Source organism: Camelus ferus, chromosome 6 (assembly GCF_009834535.1).
Source record: "Camelus ferus isolate YT-003-E chromosome 6, BCGSAC_Cfer_1.0, whole genome shotgun sequence".
NCBI lineage: Eukaryota > Metazoa > Chordata > Mammalia > Artiodactyla > Camelidae > Camelus > Camelus ferus.
The window spans coordinates 69,366,372-69,382,801 of record NC_045701.1 but is presented as its reverse complement, the minus strand read 5'-3'; the positions used below and the strand labels follow the sequence as shown (position 1 = coordinate 69,382,801).

The following is a 16,430-nucleotide window of genomic DNA, read 5'->3' as shown; positions in this document are numbered from 1 at the left end:
AAACAACCAAACCCCTTTGAATATCAGTTTTATCTTATGTAAAATGAGGAAATATAGTATCTATCTTATAAGAATATAAAGATTAAATGAGATAATTGTCTAAAATATTCAGCATAGTTCCTAATTCATGGTGAGTACACAATAAATAATGTGTGTGTATCAGGCATTTATAGTTATATAAACTTTGGGTTTAATTTATTTAATTCAATAGATTATTTTAAATTATCTTATGAGAAACATTTAGCTTTAAGAATGAGGTATTTTTAAAGTGATCTAATTCAAGCTCAATAGTTTAACTATTGAAACAAGACCCCATGTTATGGGTGGAATTGTCCCCACAAAATTTGTATGTTGAAGTCCTAACCCCCAGTACCTCAGAAGGTGACTTTATTTGGAGATAGGGCCTTTAAAGAGATAATTAAGGTAAAATGACATCATTTTAGGTAAAGTCCAATATGACTGGTATCCTAATAAGAAGAGATTAGTACACAGACAGAAACAGAGGAAAGACTATATGAAGACAAAGGGAAAAGATGGCCATCCACAAGCCAAGGAGAGAGGCCTCAGAAGTAATCAATCCTGCCTACACCTTGACTTCAGACTTCTAGCCTCCACAATCGTGAGAAAATAAATTTCTGTTGTTTAAGCCACACAGTTGGTTGAATTTGTTATGGCAGCCCTAACAAATACACCCCATATAACTATAAATGTGTAAAATTTAAATATTTAAGAAAATCACATAATCAACTATTCTTTAAATTTAGTTTCTTGATATGGAAAAATACTATTTTATCTTCTCCTAATTCATACTGAATAAAAAGCTTATTCAAAAAGTTATTCACTCCATACACAATTATTGAGCATCTACTACATGCAAGGCACAGCTATAAGCACTTGCAATGTAACAGTGAATAATACAGATAAAAATTCCTGCTGTCATGGAGCTAATATTTGGCAGATAATAAAACAAATAAGTATATTGGATAGTGACAAGTTTAAAGCAGAAAGAAAAGCAGGTAAAAGGAATGAAATGTCAGGAGGTGGGAGCATCTGACATTTTAGATAGAACATGACTTCTAAATAAAGACTCAAAGGAAGCGAAGCAGCTAGCCATGAGGCCATCTGGAGGCAGAACAAGCAGAGGGACCATCAATTGCAAAGGCTCTGAAGCAAGACCATAGTAGAAGTATTCACAAAACATAACCCAGCTGAGAGAATGAGAGAAGAGTAATAGGAGATGAAATTACAAAGATAATAGGCCTTATATGGGGTGACGTGAGAGAGAAGTCAAGAAATCACCAATAAGTTTGGCCTGAGCAACTGGAAGAAGGAGTTGTCACTATCTGAGATACACACAAGTAGCTGGCCTATCTAGAGCTGGGGAAGGATATCAGGACTCAGTTTTGACATGCTAAGCATGAGATGCCTATTAGACATCCACTGGAAATGTTGAGCAACTGAATGTGTGAATGGAGTTCAGAGGAGTTGCCTGGACTAGAGATACAAATTTAGGGGATATTGGCTTGTAGATGGTAAAGCTATGAACTGGATGAGATAATCTAGAGAGCAGGTAAAGACAGAAAAGGGAAGAGATCTAGGGGATGAGTCCTGGGATACGCCAATATTTAAAACGCGAGGACACGAGACTGGAAAGAAATAGCCAGAAAAGCAGAAGGAAATCAGAAAGGTATAGTCTCCTAGAAACCAAATCTTGAGACTGCTTCAAAGAGGAAAGAAATCATCCATGTCAAAATACACTTAGGACTGGAATTTGACACAACACTGTAAAATGACTATAATTCAATAAAACAAAGTTAAAAAAAATACTTAGGTCAACTAGGATAAGAACTGAGAAATGACCTCAGAAATTGGAGATAACAGATATATGCAAATCTTTCAAAGATAATATCTAACTTAATATATACAACTCTTAAAAAATGTACATGAAAATGGTAATGAAAGACTAAAAAAATCTTATTTATTGCTGTATAAGGAAGTAAATTATGACACCAAAGTTAGTAGATTAAATGTTCCAACATTACACAATTATGTACTTTCCATGTTTTATATGTGGCATAAGTAGAGCACCAGTAGAAGGAAAACACAGTTTCTTCATAGGTCCTGACAAAAATCAAAACAGCATCTTAAAGTTTTATATGTTAATATATTTAGTAAACTGAAGGAGAAAAGTATAATTTTTACCAACAAAACTTACTTTCTAATCTTTTATGTGAGTATTAATACTCACATTGTACTACTATTTAGCCACAGTTTTGAACATAGTCATGTCATACAGTTTTGGTACAATAAATATATATTGCTGTTAGGGTTATTCCACCTTATAAAACCCCTGTGAAATAGGAATACCGACTTATTTCAGATCCTTTCATCTAGTGTAGTAGGTAAGACTATAGTGCTTATGAAAGGAAGGGGGTGGGAGGGAAGCTACAGTCATATATTCAATGTTTTATGTGGATGAGTTGGTTTCTTTTTGCTGCAAAGTCACAGATAAAGTGTATTTCCTCTGTACATTGCAGAAATACCATTTGTTACAAGCAGGACTAAAATGAGATGAGTCAAGTATAGCAAATATACTATATAAATGCCTATCTTCTCCCACTTCATGTCTACATCAGACATCAATAATTGATCAAGGTACTCTTTTCCCCTGAATTTTTGGAACTCTTCTTAATAAGATGTTCTTGAGAGTCACTACTAATTGACCAAAGAGAATGGGTTAAAACCCATTACCAGCCCTATATAGAAGATTATCCATTTTCATATTGTCATAGTCATGTTTTTTATGAAAGAAAAGCATGTTATCTGTACTGATAAATAATATGTTATCAATTTAGTCTCATTTAAGCAAGTTATTTCAATTACAGACAAAGAAACTGAAATGAAGTAGTGAATAAAATGAAACATCTCAAATTGTTTAATGAGTCAGTGAAAACTAGAATAGACTGAACAATCTTATAAACAACTGTAATAGTAAACACTTCTTCAGCTCTATATAAATACTGAATGCAACTTTGAGTATGGTACCGGGGTCGGGGTGGGATAGAGATTTGGAATAGAAAGTAAGAAGATTAATAAGATGTGATGCTTGCCCTCAAGGAACTCATTATCTAAAGAGACAGAACATATTCCTCACTAACTATAACAGGTAATATTTCTTGAGCATTTATATGCACCAGGCACTATTCTAAGCACTTTATACACACTAACTCATTTAATCTTCACAATAACTATATGAAGAGGTAATTATTATTATAATCCAAGGTAGACTGTAAATCCTCCCAAAGAAGAAGTAATCATGATGGTGGAGATTAGAGAAGTATTTAGAGGTGTCCCTCTAAATAACATTTAAACTCCGCATTCTCGATCTTAATTTTATTTCTTGTAGGGTTCTCCTGTTAGAAGAAGGGGCTGTTCTCAGTGAAAAGCATTGCATTAACAAGTGTACAACATCATGAAAAAGAATGATGTGTTTGGGTGTGAAGAGGGTGTTATAAGCTTTTAGATAACTCTGAATGCAACCTTAAGCCATCTGGTCTTTCCTAGGCAAAGGAGAGTCATTAAAGGTCCCTGATACGGAGAAATAATAATAAGAACAATATTTTTAGAAAGAAAACTCTGGTTCAACTGAAGAACAGAAAGATAGGCAACAAGGAGATAAATTGGGAGGTTATCAACAAAAGTCATGAGTGTCTTTTCAAACTGTGGGTCATGTGAAATCAATTTAGTGGGTTGGGACAAGCATTTTAAAAACACATGAAATCACACTAAAAGTTTTATTAGGAACCTATGCTATAAAGGTAATTATTTTTTTATAAATTTTAATCCAGTTCATATGAGTATACATATATTTGATACATATATTCATATGAATATATGTACTGAATCACTAATTCAAATGTATTTCTTACTGTGGGAAGTGTTTAAAAATGTTTGAAAAACACGACCTAAAGGGGAGATGATGAGGGTCTAAATTAAAGCTGCAGCTCCTGGAAATGGAAAAACAAAAACTTATTTGAAGGCTCTTTCAGAGTAGAGTCAGCAGGACTTAGTGATGAACTTGGATGCAGGGCTTGAGGAAAGTAAAGTGGAAATAGGATAGGTAAATAATGATTCACCAAAAGATACCTACATCCTAATCCCTGGAACCTAGTAAATGTTACCAAATGTGGGGAAAAAGTACTTTGCAGATATGATTAAGTAAGGGATCTTAAGACTCAGAGAGTATCCTTGATTATCCAGGTATTCTCTAAATGCAATAACCTGCATCCTCATAAGAGGGTAAGAAAGAAAGATAAGGCAGAGACAAAAGAGGAGAGGGCAAATTGACCTTTATATTCAAGTGATATAGTGACAAGCCAAGGAATGCGGCAGCCACCAGAATCTAAAAAAGATAAGGAAGAGATTTTTCCCTAAAGCCTCCAGAGAAAGTATGGCTCTTTCAAGACCTTGATTTTGGCCCAGTGAAACTGATTTCAGACTTCTGGCATCTAGAACTGTGAGGGAATAAATTTCTGTATTTAAGCCACCAAGCTTCTGTAACTATAGGCAACTAGCACAAGGAGCCTTGGCAACTGGGAAGGTGTCCACGTCATAAGGAGCAATGGCACAGGAAAAATAGGGATGGTGAGTAATAAACTTTAAAATATAACAATATATTAATATTACAATATATATATAACAAGTATGAAACACAAGGTAAACCTGAACAAAAAGTACAATTAAAAAATCTGATTTTTCTCTTCAAGATAGTTCAGTTCTAACTCTATAAAACCTTCAAAATGTCTTAAATGTTCAGGTTTCATGTTATCTCAAATTTCTTTAGGTAATCAAACTTAAGACACATGGTTTATATATTCTGTCATCTGACAATCATTGTGGTTAAAACAGGTGCCAGCTTCTAAGATTATGTAGTGTCTCTGGAATGTTTGTTCCAAATAACTAAAAAATCCAAGAACCATCTGTTACTGTGGATCACTTACTTAGGCCATTCAGATTTGCAATTTTTTCAATGCAGTTTGTAGACAGTGAAAGCTTCCTAAAAAAAAAAAAAAGAAAGGAAAACTTGAATTAATACGAAAAAAAGTTAATGGTATATCAGAAATTATTCTTCTAGTGCCTACAGAAGATGATATTAAGTCACATTTCCTTTTTACACTGAATCCTTTTTTCCTCTCAGACATGGCATGTACTCCTTCACTTAGAAATCCTCATACTTTTTTCCTGATTACAAAGTTAATACACACTCATTGTATAAAATTCAAAAAAACCTTTTTGAGGGCAATTTGGTGTTACCAAATTTTTTAATGCATGTATTCTTTGACCCAATAATTCATTTCTAGGAATATATCCTATTGAAATACTAATACAAATACCAAAAGATATATAAATTAGATTATTTATTATATTATTGTAATAGCAAAAAACTGGGAAAAATCTATAAACACTCATCAGCTGAGGAATACAGATAATGAAATACTATTCTGCCACTAAAACAAACAAGATTGGGCTATAGATACCAACTTGGGAACATGTCCATCATATGTATATTATAAAAACTATATGTAATCCTAAGCACCCCATGCATTTCCCCAGAGATAACTACTTTTAACAGTTTGTATATATTTGTCTAGATTCATTCTATACATATTTTAACTGTATAAAAACAAAAGTTTAAAGGGAGCATAATTACACATTCTTAGTCTTCCTTTCTTGACAAAAATGTTTAATATCTTAGTAATATTTCATGGAAAGAATATAATAAAAGCTAATTTTATTGAACACTTAATGTATGCCTAGTACTCTTTTAAGTACTTTATATGTATTAACTATTTTAACCATCACAACAATCCTATGAAATAACTATTATTATCTATATTTTACAAATGAGGAAACAGAGGCATAAGGATGTTAAGCAATTTGCCTGTTACACAGACACGTAGTTACACAGCCAAATTTAAAACCCAAAACTGACTCTAGAACATGTGATCTTATTCTTTCTGATTTTACCTGAAGAGGAATTATTCATTCTTTCTGCTTAAAACAGTAAAAGCGATTACTGTACAGTGTAAATTATTGGTCAAATTTGTGTATTTTCAAGTCAATCCCCACTCCCAAAAACTACCAGTGAAAGTGAAAAACAAGAGTGGAAAACATGAGAATATGTTTGGGGAATAATTCTCTAATTGTTTTTTAGCCAACCTGCCCAAAGAACTGTCAGCAATAATGTGAACACCTTGACTTTTTCTAAGCAGTTTCCAAGGTACTCTGGTATGGAGTACAAAACCTTCTCAATGCTTGCCTTTGATATGGCTTTATGATAAAAAGATATTTGACCACTTTGAAATAATGCTCTTTGAAATCATGATTTTGAAGCCAAAAAAAAATCTAAGGTGGATTTTTATATAATACATTATGTTCTGATCACAAAGGACAAGTTGCATGCAACAACTAAATATGTTTGCTTTTCCTTTTAATTTGGAAGACAGATATTAACCTAATGTATGGGTTCACAAATACGTGTCTATGAATCATTCAAGTTGCTTATTATAAATACAGATACCTCGTTTCATCAGTAGATTCTATTTCTTTAAATTTGGAGTGGGGCTTATCTCCACCCAAGGAGATTCTATAGGAAGTCAGGGGACCACACTTAGAAGAACATAGGATGAAGAAATCAGGAAAAACCCCAAGTGATTCTATAATATTCTACAGCCCTGACAAGAGCATGATTACAAGGTGTCATGGTAAAACTGCCTCATATTAGCCACAGAACCTGCTAAAAAGTATGTAGAGTATTTAGAAATAAGTTAAAAAGAATTAATACAGATCTGATACTTAAAGTCATGGGAAAATAGGATTACCAAATAATAAGTATAATGTGATCCCAATTAGAAAAAAAATTAGAAGACTCTACTAACACTGGTTCTCAAAAGGTGGCATAATTTCAACACTGTAAACTGACTATACTTCAATAAAAAAGAATGCAAAAAAATTTGGTGTAATTTTGGTTGATATTATTTCCTTTTCTTTGTGCTTTTAATATTTTCTAGATGTTTTACAATGTATTTACATAATTTGAAAAGTTTTTTTAAAGCAGTGTTTCTTGTGCCTCTAAGTAAGTATAGTACTGACTTTGGTGGATAATTTTTTTTTTGTGTGTATGTCTTTTACTTCATTTACGTCACATTTTATCTTTATTATCTCCTTTCTTTTATTTTCTTTGGATTTATTTTGTTGTTCTTTCCTTAACTTTTTTTTTTTGGTGTCTAATTTTATAAGAGAAAGTACTAGATTTTATGACAGAGTAATAGTTTTATTGTGTTATTTAGCTTCTCCCAAGAAACAGGGAATTTCTATTTTCCAGGCATATCATAAAAATTGTATGTAAAAAATATTGTATTGTTCAGGATTACTTTATTAATAATACTATAAACCAACAGTCCTTTATGTTTGCCCTTGCCAAAGAGAGAATCGTATTAAGCAAAAAAAAAAAAAAAGAAAGAAAGAAAGAAAGGAAGAAAGAAAAAGAAATGAAGATCACAGAAAACAAATATATTTTTCTGGCTTGTGTATTTAGAAAAAGAAGGGGAACTTAACAGCAATATTAGAAGGATGAAAAAAAGACAAAAGAACTTACTCGCAATTAGAAAGTGTGGACAAGGACGCATCCATCTTCTCTATAGGGGGAATCTGGGCATACAGCTTTATCTCTCTGGCTTCGGATGGCTTCTGACTGGTTTTCTCTTCCTATGATAAAAATTAATTTGGAAGAAAATGACCCCGGATTTTTTTTTTTTTTTGGTAGGGGGAGGTAATTCGGTTTGTTTGTTTATTTTAATGGAGGTACTGGGGATTGAACACAGGACCTCATGCATGCTAAGCAAGCACTCTACCACTGAGCTATACCCACTCCCCTAATGATCTTGGATTTTAATTTGGCAATGAAAAAAGGCCAGAAGTTCCCAAGGCTTTTCAATGTTTATTTCAAAACAATTGTTAAAATTTAATAATTCTGTACATTCTTTACAATTCACTTATTGACAACATTTACTTACTGAACCTGATAATTAGGCTTATATGTGGCTGATTAGGATAATTCAATATTAGATCTCAACCAAATGGAAAAGAGGGGGAAAGAAAGTAATTTTTAATTTCTGTAATTTTTAAAATCCTTTAAGAGCCTATCAATTAACAAACAAAAATAAAAAAACAACAACAAAAACATTTTCCTGGGAAGAATTCATTGTCCCTAAATAACCTTTTCCTAAGTATCAGATTCAGACCTGTAAGATCAGCTCTTTTCTTTGTCATCTCATCTTCCTTTTCCTATCTACAGTTTAGTCTGAGCTAGAACCCCCAAATACCAAGAATTTTGGAAGATAGTCTCTTTATAACAGAGCTGAAGTCAAATCTATTTGCTCTATAATTTACTACTAAATTCTACCTTAGAGTTTAATTTCAGTACTAAGTACACAACATAAATTTTAATTACCAGTATATGCTGCCTAATAATATTCTGTAATATATCAATACTTAGAGTTAGCTCTACATCTCCAACAAAGTAAGAAACTCCTATAGCTCAGGAACCGTTTTCTTTGCTTTCCTATGTTTTCTATAACGTAGTGTAATACAAGATACAAAAGAAGCTTATTTTAAAAAATCAAATCGAAACACATCAATAATAAAAAATATATAATCAGTTGAAAGAAATCTAATACACGTCCACTCATTACTTATTTTTGTGCCATACATTTGTAGGTTAGGAGAGGGGAGACTGAAATCCAGTAGATTCTCAATAAATCTGGGGTTAATCAGTGTGAGAATGAGCATGATGTCTTCAAATAATCTGAAAGTCAAAGATTTATGGCCATAATGTAATCTAGAAATAGAACCTACAAACCAAACCAAAAAAACCAACCACTTGTTATTATAAATAAATAAAGTCAGTTCTAAAATCTGATTCAAGGGAATCAAATCTAATACTGAGCCTACTTCATACTTTTTTATTAAATAAAACTGATTTTTCATTAATCAAACAGAAATGAAATTTTAAAATGTAATTAGAATACAAAGAAGTTAATAAGCACTAAAACAAGAATTTAAATACTTCATTATCCTACCACCTTGTCTGTTTTCCCTAGACACCAAGTTTCTTGAAAGACTTTTTGTTCAAAGCCCAGCTACAAAAGCAAAAGATACATTACTACACAAAAAACAACTGGTAATATAGTCAAATAAATCATCACTGGGCATAGAAATTGAGAAGCCACCTCTATACTCTATGAAAATTCTATCTGCAATGCTGAATTACAACTGTTCAAATTTTATAGAATGTTATATTCAAAATATTGGTTTATATTTAATGCATGCTTTTTTACAATGCAGTTTCCTCTCTAAACTACTATATGCTTTTTAAAAAAGTATTTTGTGTATGTATTATCTATTTTTCCAGATATAATTAATATACAGCACTGAATACGTTTAAGGTGTACAGTATAATGATTTGACTTATATAATCATGAAATGATTCCCACAATAAGTTTAGTGAACATCCATCATCTCATATAGACATAAAATAGAAGAAAAAGAAAAAAAAATATTTTCCTGTGATGAGAATTCTTAGGATTTACTCTTTTAACAACTTTCATATCTAATATACAGCAGTGTTAATTATATTAATTGTGCTGTACGTGGCACCCCTAGTGCTTATTTCTCTTGTGACTGGAAGTTTGTACCTATTGACCACTTTTCTTCATCCAATTCCCCCTCCCCCCACCTCTGGTTACTACAAATCTGATGTCTTTTTCTATGAGTTTGTTGAAGTATAATTGACCTACAACACTATGTTAGTTCCTGGTGTATAACATAGTGATTCAGTATTTCTATACATTACAAAATGATACCACTTTTTACAGATTTATTGAGATATAACTGACATACACAACATCGTATATATTTAAGGTATATAATGTGATGCTTTGATAACATGTATATATTGCAAAATGATTACCAGAAAAACGTTAGTTAACACATCTGTCACCTCACATAATTATTTCATGTGTGTGCTGAGATTATTTAAGATCTATTCTCTTAGCAACTTTCAAGTATATAATACAATATTAACTATAGTCACTATGTTGTACATTAGATCCTCAGAACTTACTTGTTTTACAACTAGAAGTTTGTATCCTTTGACCAACACCTCCTCATTTTGTCCATCCTCAACTCTGGCAACCACCATTCTAATCTGTTTCTATGAGTTTGACTTTTTTAGATTCCACATACAAGTGAAATCATATAGTATTTGTCTTTCTCTATCTGACTTGTATCACTTAGCATAGTGCATTCAAGGTCTGCCTATGTTGTTGAAAATGGCAGGATTTCCATCTTTTTATGGCCAAATAATATTCCATTGTGTACATATACACATTTTCTTTATCCATTCATCCATTGATGGACATTTAGGCTGTTTCCACGTCTTGGCCATTATGAATAACACTGCAATGAACATGGGAATATAGGTATCTTGTCAAGATAGTGATTTCATTCCCCTCAGATATATTTCCAGAAGTGGGGCTGCTGGATCACACAGTAGTTCTACTTTTAATTTTTGAGGAGCCTCCATACTAGTTCACCATAGCATCTGTACCAATCTATATCCCCACCAAAGTGCAAAAGAGTTCCTTTTTCTCCACATCCTCACCAATACTTTTCTCTCATCTTTTTGATGATAACCATTTTAACAAGTGTGAGGTGATATCTCACTGTGGTTTTGATTTGTACTTCTCTGATGATCAGTGATACTGAGCATCACTTTAGTATTTTTATTTGATGTCTTTTCAGTTGTCTATGCATGATTTTCACTTGCCCACACTGGCGGTCTCTGTTCCAACTTCCAAGAGGCTAAAACTACCATTCCTAAAACCTAGATAATTTGCGTGACACTCTATCACCTGAAAATGACATGTAGTTTAATGACGGTAATGTTGAAAAAGAAAATGTACTGTAACATAGAGATTCCTGCCATCTTACAATAACAGATTAATCAGCCTTTCCATATTTAAATTTTACAGTGGTCAGATTTTTTTAATTGAATTTTTTACTGAAATATTTGAAGATTCATTTGCAGTTAATAAAAAACAATACAGAGAGATCCCTTATACACTTTTCCAGTTTCCCCCAATGGTAACATTTCCCAAAACTATAGTGTAATATCACAACCAGTATCAATAATGATACAATCCACTGATTTTAATCAGATTTTCCCAATTTTACTTGTACACATTTGTACATATGAGTGTGAATGTTTCTGCATGTGTGTATTAAGTTCTATGCAATTTTATCACCTGTGTAATTCATGTATCCACTACCACAGTCAAGATTGCTAAATGTTCTAATATCACAAAGATTTCTTGTACTGAATGATCAGACTTAAGTAACTACCCAAAAATTCTTGTATGGTTTCTAAAAGAAGTAAAAACTAAAAAACTCACCCATCTGGCTAGGGCTTCTTTGATTGTTGTTGCTTTTGCCTTAAAAAGAAAAGAAAAAACAAGGCTGTCTTTATTGGTGTAATTTGCTGATTCAATTGTCATGCAATAATTAGCCTTGGCATCTACCATTAAAAAGATCAACTTCTTTCCTTAAGATTTTATATGCAAAGAGAGTGTTTTAATTTTCTGAAATCAGAATGATTTATTTAAATGCCTCTCAGAGAAATTAAGAAAATCATGATGTAATGTTGTATACTTTACTCCCACCTGGTTTACAAAAAACACACAGTTTTCAACACTGATATTAAAGTATATCTTATTTCATTGATTCTAAGATTTACATCTTCTTTTACATTTTTAGTATCTCTGATATTTGGATACATCTTAAAACCAGGAACAATTTATAATTGCTTGCAGCCAGGTAGCAGTGATGAAGTTTTAGAAGAATATTAACCATTTTATTCACTATACATACCATATTCATTTTTATGTTTGTCAAAGGATGACATGATAAAAATCTATATGCCTAAATACATTTAAAATAACTCTGTCAATAAGTACAAAATAAAAATTCTAAGTGACAGGAAATTATGTCATAGACTAATTCCAATTTCTTGTTTTTCTTTCTTAGTGGAACATAAAATAATGTTGCACCTTATAATCAACAATATCTTAGATTCAATTTAATATGACATTTAAAACTTTAAAGATGAGAAAAGGAAGACATCTTTTGAATTATTGCTGGAGCTCATAAAAAAAAAGAAAGAATCCTAAACAATAACAAAAGGAATTATGTCTATAAAGTAAAGACATGCTAATAAATAACCTTTAAATTAAAAAGAAAATTATAAATTAAAGTAAAATAATAAAAGACAAAGAACATGAAAATTTGAGGAATATAACACTTAAAAGAAAACTTATGCTTCAAATACATTCATTTGAAAATAAGATAACAAGAGACAGAAAACAAATAAGCTAAACATTCAAGATATTTGAAAAAGTACATCATGAAGGCAGAAGGAAATATAAAGGAAGAAATCAATGAAAAACAGAATGGGGGGAAAAGGTTAACAAAACTAAAAGTTGGTTCTTAAGTCTGTGGCAAGCCTGCCTGAGCAAAAAAGAAAGATACACAAATTAAAAATATAGAATAATAAGGGGAAATAACATAGATACCACAGAGATTTAAAAAATAAAATATGATAAGCAAATATATGGCAATAAGTTTGAAAGCTTAGACCAAGTATACATTTCCAGAAAAAACAAAAGTGCCAAAACTGTCACAAGAAGAACCAGAAAACTTGAATAGACCCATAACCATTTAAAACATTAAAAAGATAATCAAAAAGATTTACCCTCACCCTCCTCCCCTAAAGCTCCAAGCCTGGATAAATTTACAAGTGAGTTCTACCAAGCTTTCAAGGAACAGATATTCCTTGTAACATAGGAAAGCTGCCAACTTATTTTATGAGGTTAGAATAATCTTAATGCTGTCCATAACCAGATAAGGAGCCCTCTTTACTTCCCAACACAGATTTTCAAATTCTAGACACAATATTAGATCTCCAAAGACAATAGCGTATAATGATCATGATCAAAAATGGCTTATTCCAAGAGCATAAGGATTGTTTAACAACAGAAAAATCTATAAATGTAAATCATTTATTACTGGATTAAAGAGAGAAAATCACATTTATTTCAGTAAGTGCAGAAAAAAACACTTAATAAAGTTCTACATCTCATTTTAAAAGCTCTCAACTAAGGTTTAAAGTGAAATTCCTTACTTGATAAAAGTTACATATAAAAAAGCTATATCAAACACCATACTTAATGGAGCAATTCATTAATTTCAGCAAATATTCATTGATTATCTCCTATGTACCAAACATTTTTTCACTTGCTTATGTTATATCAGTGGACAAACCAAAGGTCCCTGCCTTCATGGAATTTACATCTATTGGCAGGATACAGACGGTAAATAATATATATAATAAATAAGTAAATTATATAGTAAATTAGAAGGTGACAATTGGTAAGGGGTATTATTAGGATGTGTGTATTTGTGTATGGAGGATATTTATTTTAAATAAGGTGGTCAAGGTGGGCCAAATTAGGAAGGTAACATTAAAAGTATTCTCTTTAAGATCCCAAACACATTAAGGATGCTTACTTACTATCACAGCTACTGTTTAACATGGAACAAGAAATCTTTATCAATATTACAATAAAAAGAAATACAAATTGGAACGATTAAAAGAAGGAAATAAAACTCACTATGTGCCGATGATCATCTATGTAGGAAACACAATAGGATAAACTGACAAATATTAGAACAGATGTAGTACAGCAAATGAAGAACATTGTTGACAAGTTAACAGAAAAATTAAGATATTTTCAACATAAAACCAACAAAGGACTAATATCTAGAATATACAAGGAACTCCTAAAATTCAAAAACAAACACAAAAAGTTGGCAAAAATACGAAGAGAAAATTCACAGAAACTGAAATCCAGATGACTAACAATGAAGTATTTGAATTTACTGCAAATCAGAGAAATGCAGAGTAAAACAATGGGATACTAAAATACATCCTCAAATTGGCAAAAGTTAGAAAGTTGATAAGAATGTAGAGAAACAGGAACCCTTATGTATTACTGAAGGAAGTAAAAATTACCACAGCTGTCCTGGAAAGCAGTCTGACAGTGCCTAGGGAAGCTAAGTATGCACAGACCCTATGACTGCAAAACCCCACTCCTGGGTTCATTTCCCAGAGAAACCCTTGCATGGGTCCAAAAAAAAAAAGACACATATGAGAACATTTTCAAGTTGGAAGCAATCTAGCTAAAAGCAATCTAGCTATCTGTAAATTAGTTTAAAAGGTCACTAGTTCCCCTATAGATAGCAGGAATCAAAATCTGAAATGCCTAAAGGACCAATGGACATCATTAACTGTGTAAAGCTGGCCATATAAAGAGGATAACCTCTACTTGGTTCTAGAGAACTGTTGGCAGTTGGGCTTTGGGATAAGAGTTACTCTAATACCACATTTCTTCAAATATGAAAACTCTATTAATTGAAAGTAACTCCTTTATTTTATGTACGATTAAGAAAGAAAAGATGCTGCCAATTATATTACACCATCATATTTCAGTAATACAAAAATGTGGGGGGAAATGACTCCAATGGAGAAAATATGGTATTTCTGATTTTTCAGGGAAGCCAGAAATTTGGGTTTGATGTGAAATATGATCATTTTTAAGATACTGGAAGATAATTTTTTTAATTAAAAAAAATGTGGGATTGTATTTCTAGAGGCCCCCAGAACTATGGGTTTGAGCCTCAGCTAGTTTAATCTAATTAGTAGTTCTGATTCTCTCTTTGAAGATTTTCGATAATTCTCATGGTTCATGCTTTCAGGATTATTTAGGGCTGATTATTTCTTCACCTGAATATAAATCTAGGTTCCAGAATTTTTCACTTTCCTTGGTTTTCAGCTAAATGCTTGTGGAATAAAGTAGGAAAGCAGAGGAGGAAACTACTTTTAAAGAAGTAGCTTTTAATCCTGTAATTGAGGGCGGGCATGATTTCCTCCTCATCGGTTACAATTTCCTGGGATCAGTATCTGCCCACTTACATAGCAATGAAATCACAAAAAGAAGAGTACTAATTATACGCATTCTTTATAAACATTTCCATCCGGCAGGACAATCACATACTTTGCTAAATAGCTTTGGCTGGGTCTATAACCAACCAACAACACCCCTTTTCAAACTACTAGCTGGAACTACCAAGTATGTAAGCAAGACAGTGCTCATTTTAAGTAGGAGCTGAGGAGCATCACTTGGTAAAATCATTACTTCATGAAGAACTTCCGTAGACTGCTGACAGATTTCAAATCTAAGGCAGCAGTATTTCTCAAAGTGTTCTGGGGTGCCCTCCAATTTTATAATCACTTGAAATGCACATTCCTGAACCCCCATTATATTAAAAGTTAATGATCTGCTCTCCAACTTAGGCCAAAATCATATCTATGCATACTGAAACTTGAGAAACACTACCCTAATATATTCTATCAGAGTGTTTTATATAATGTTACCTAATAACTGAACTGGCAGTCATTCAGAGGGCAACCTGGGCACATCACAGGCTACAAATACTGCGGCAACCCATCGGTGTTACACGCATTCCTCTCGTAACCAGCCATCTCCACCTTCCATCTCTCCAGGGGGAAATTACTTCTGTGTAAAAAGATATCCTGATTCACAGTCTCCCTTCCATCACCTTCCCCACTCTAATCCGCCCTTTTTTGAGAATTTTCTGCTCTCTGCCCTCCCTTTTCTCTGCCAGAGTCCTTCCCCATTAACCTAACCTCCAATCCGCCCCAGGCCGCCCTCACCCCAGGCCACCCGGTACCAGGGCTTCTCTTTCGCCTCAGGCCTCTAAATCCATGGAGTTAGCATCCGCTACCGGCTCCCTTCCCCTGTTCGATGACTTCCCCCACCCTCAACACTCCACAGTCAGCCTTTTCCACCTTCAATCTTCTCTCAGCTTTGGCTGCGAGGCCTGGAGGGTACTCACCATTCCGGCCGTTGCTACTGTCACTGCTCTGGTTGCTAGGGCCCGCCGGGGTCAGTGCGCGTGCGCACTTCTCAGAGCTCGCGCAGATCCCTACCCTAGCAGCGGTCCTTTTTCTCCGCCCTCAGGGGGGCGCGAGCGGGGCATTGTGGGATGGCGCGGCGTTTGCCCTAGTCCTCCCGCTAGGGTAGCCGCTCTCTTCCCAGTGTCGCAGAGGGCATGGGAGCTTAACCTCGCAGAGTGGTCGGCAGCTGTCTCTTTCCCTTGTGAAAGCAATTTCAGGTAATCTGGAGTGACGTACCTGCCTAAACTTTAAAACTTTAAAATGTCCCTGTAACAGT

General features: G+C 33.3%; 1 protein-coding gene across 1 annotated transcript in view; it reads right to left on the bottom strand.

Moving 5' to 3' along the window:
* Positions 1-16,199, bottom strand: part of DNAL1 (dynein axonemal light chain 1) — a 30,500-nt gene extending 14,301 nt beyond the window's left edge. The window contains exons 1-4 of the mRNA XM_006184496.3: positions 16,093-16,199; positions 11,514-11,552; positions 7,658-7,767; positions 5,001-5,056 (exon numbers count right to left, since the gene is read on the bottom strand). Of these exons, the coding sequence (XP_006184558.1) occupies positions 5,001-5,056; positions 7,658-7,767; positions 11,514-11,552; positions 16,093-16,095 (208 nt within the window). The 5' untranslated portion in view covers positions 16,096-16,199. The remainder of the gene's footprint in view (positions 1-5,000; positions 5,057-7,657; positions 7,768-11,513; positions 11,553-16,092) is intronic.
* Between the last annotated feature and the right edge of the window lie 231 nt (positions 16,200-16,430).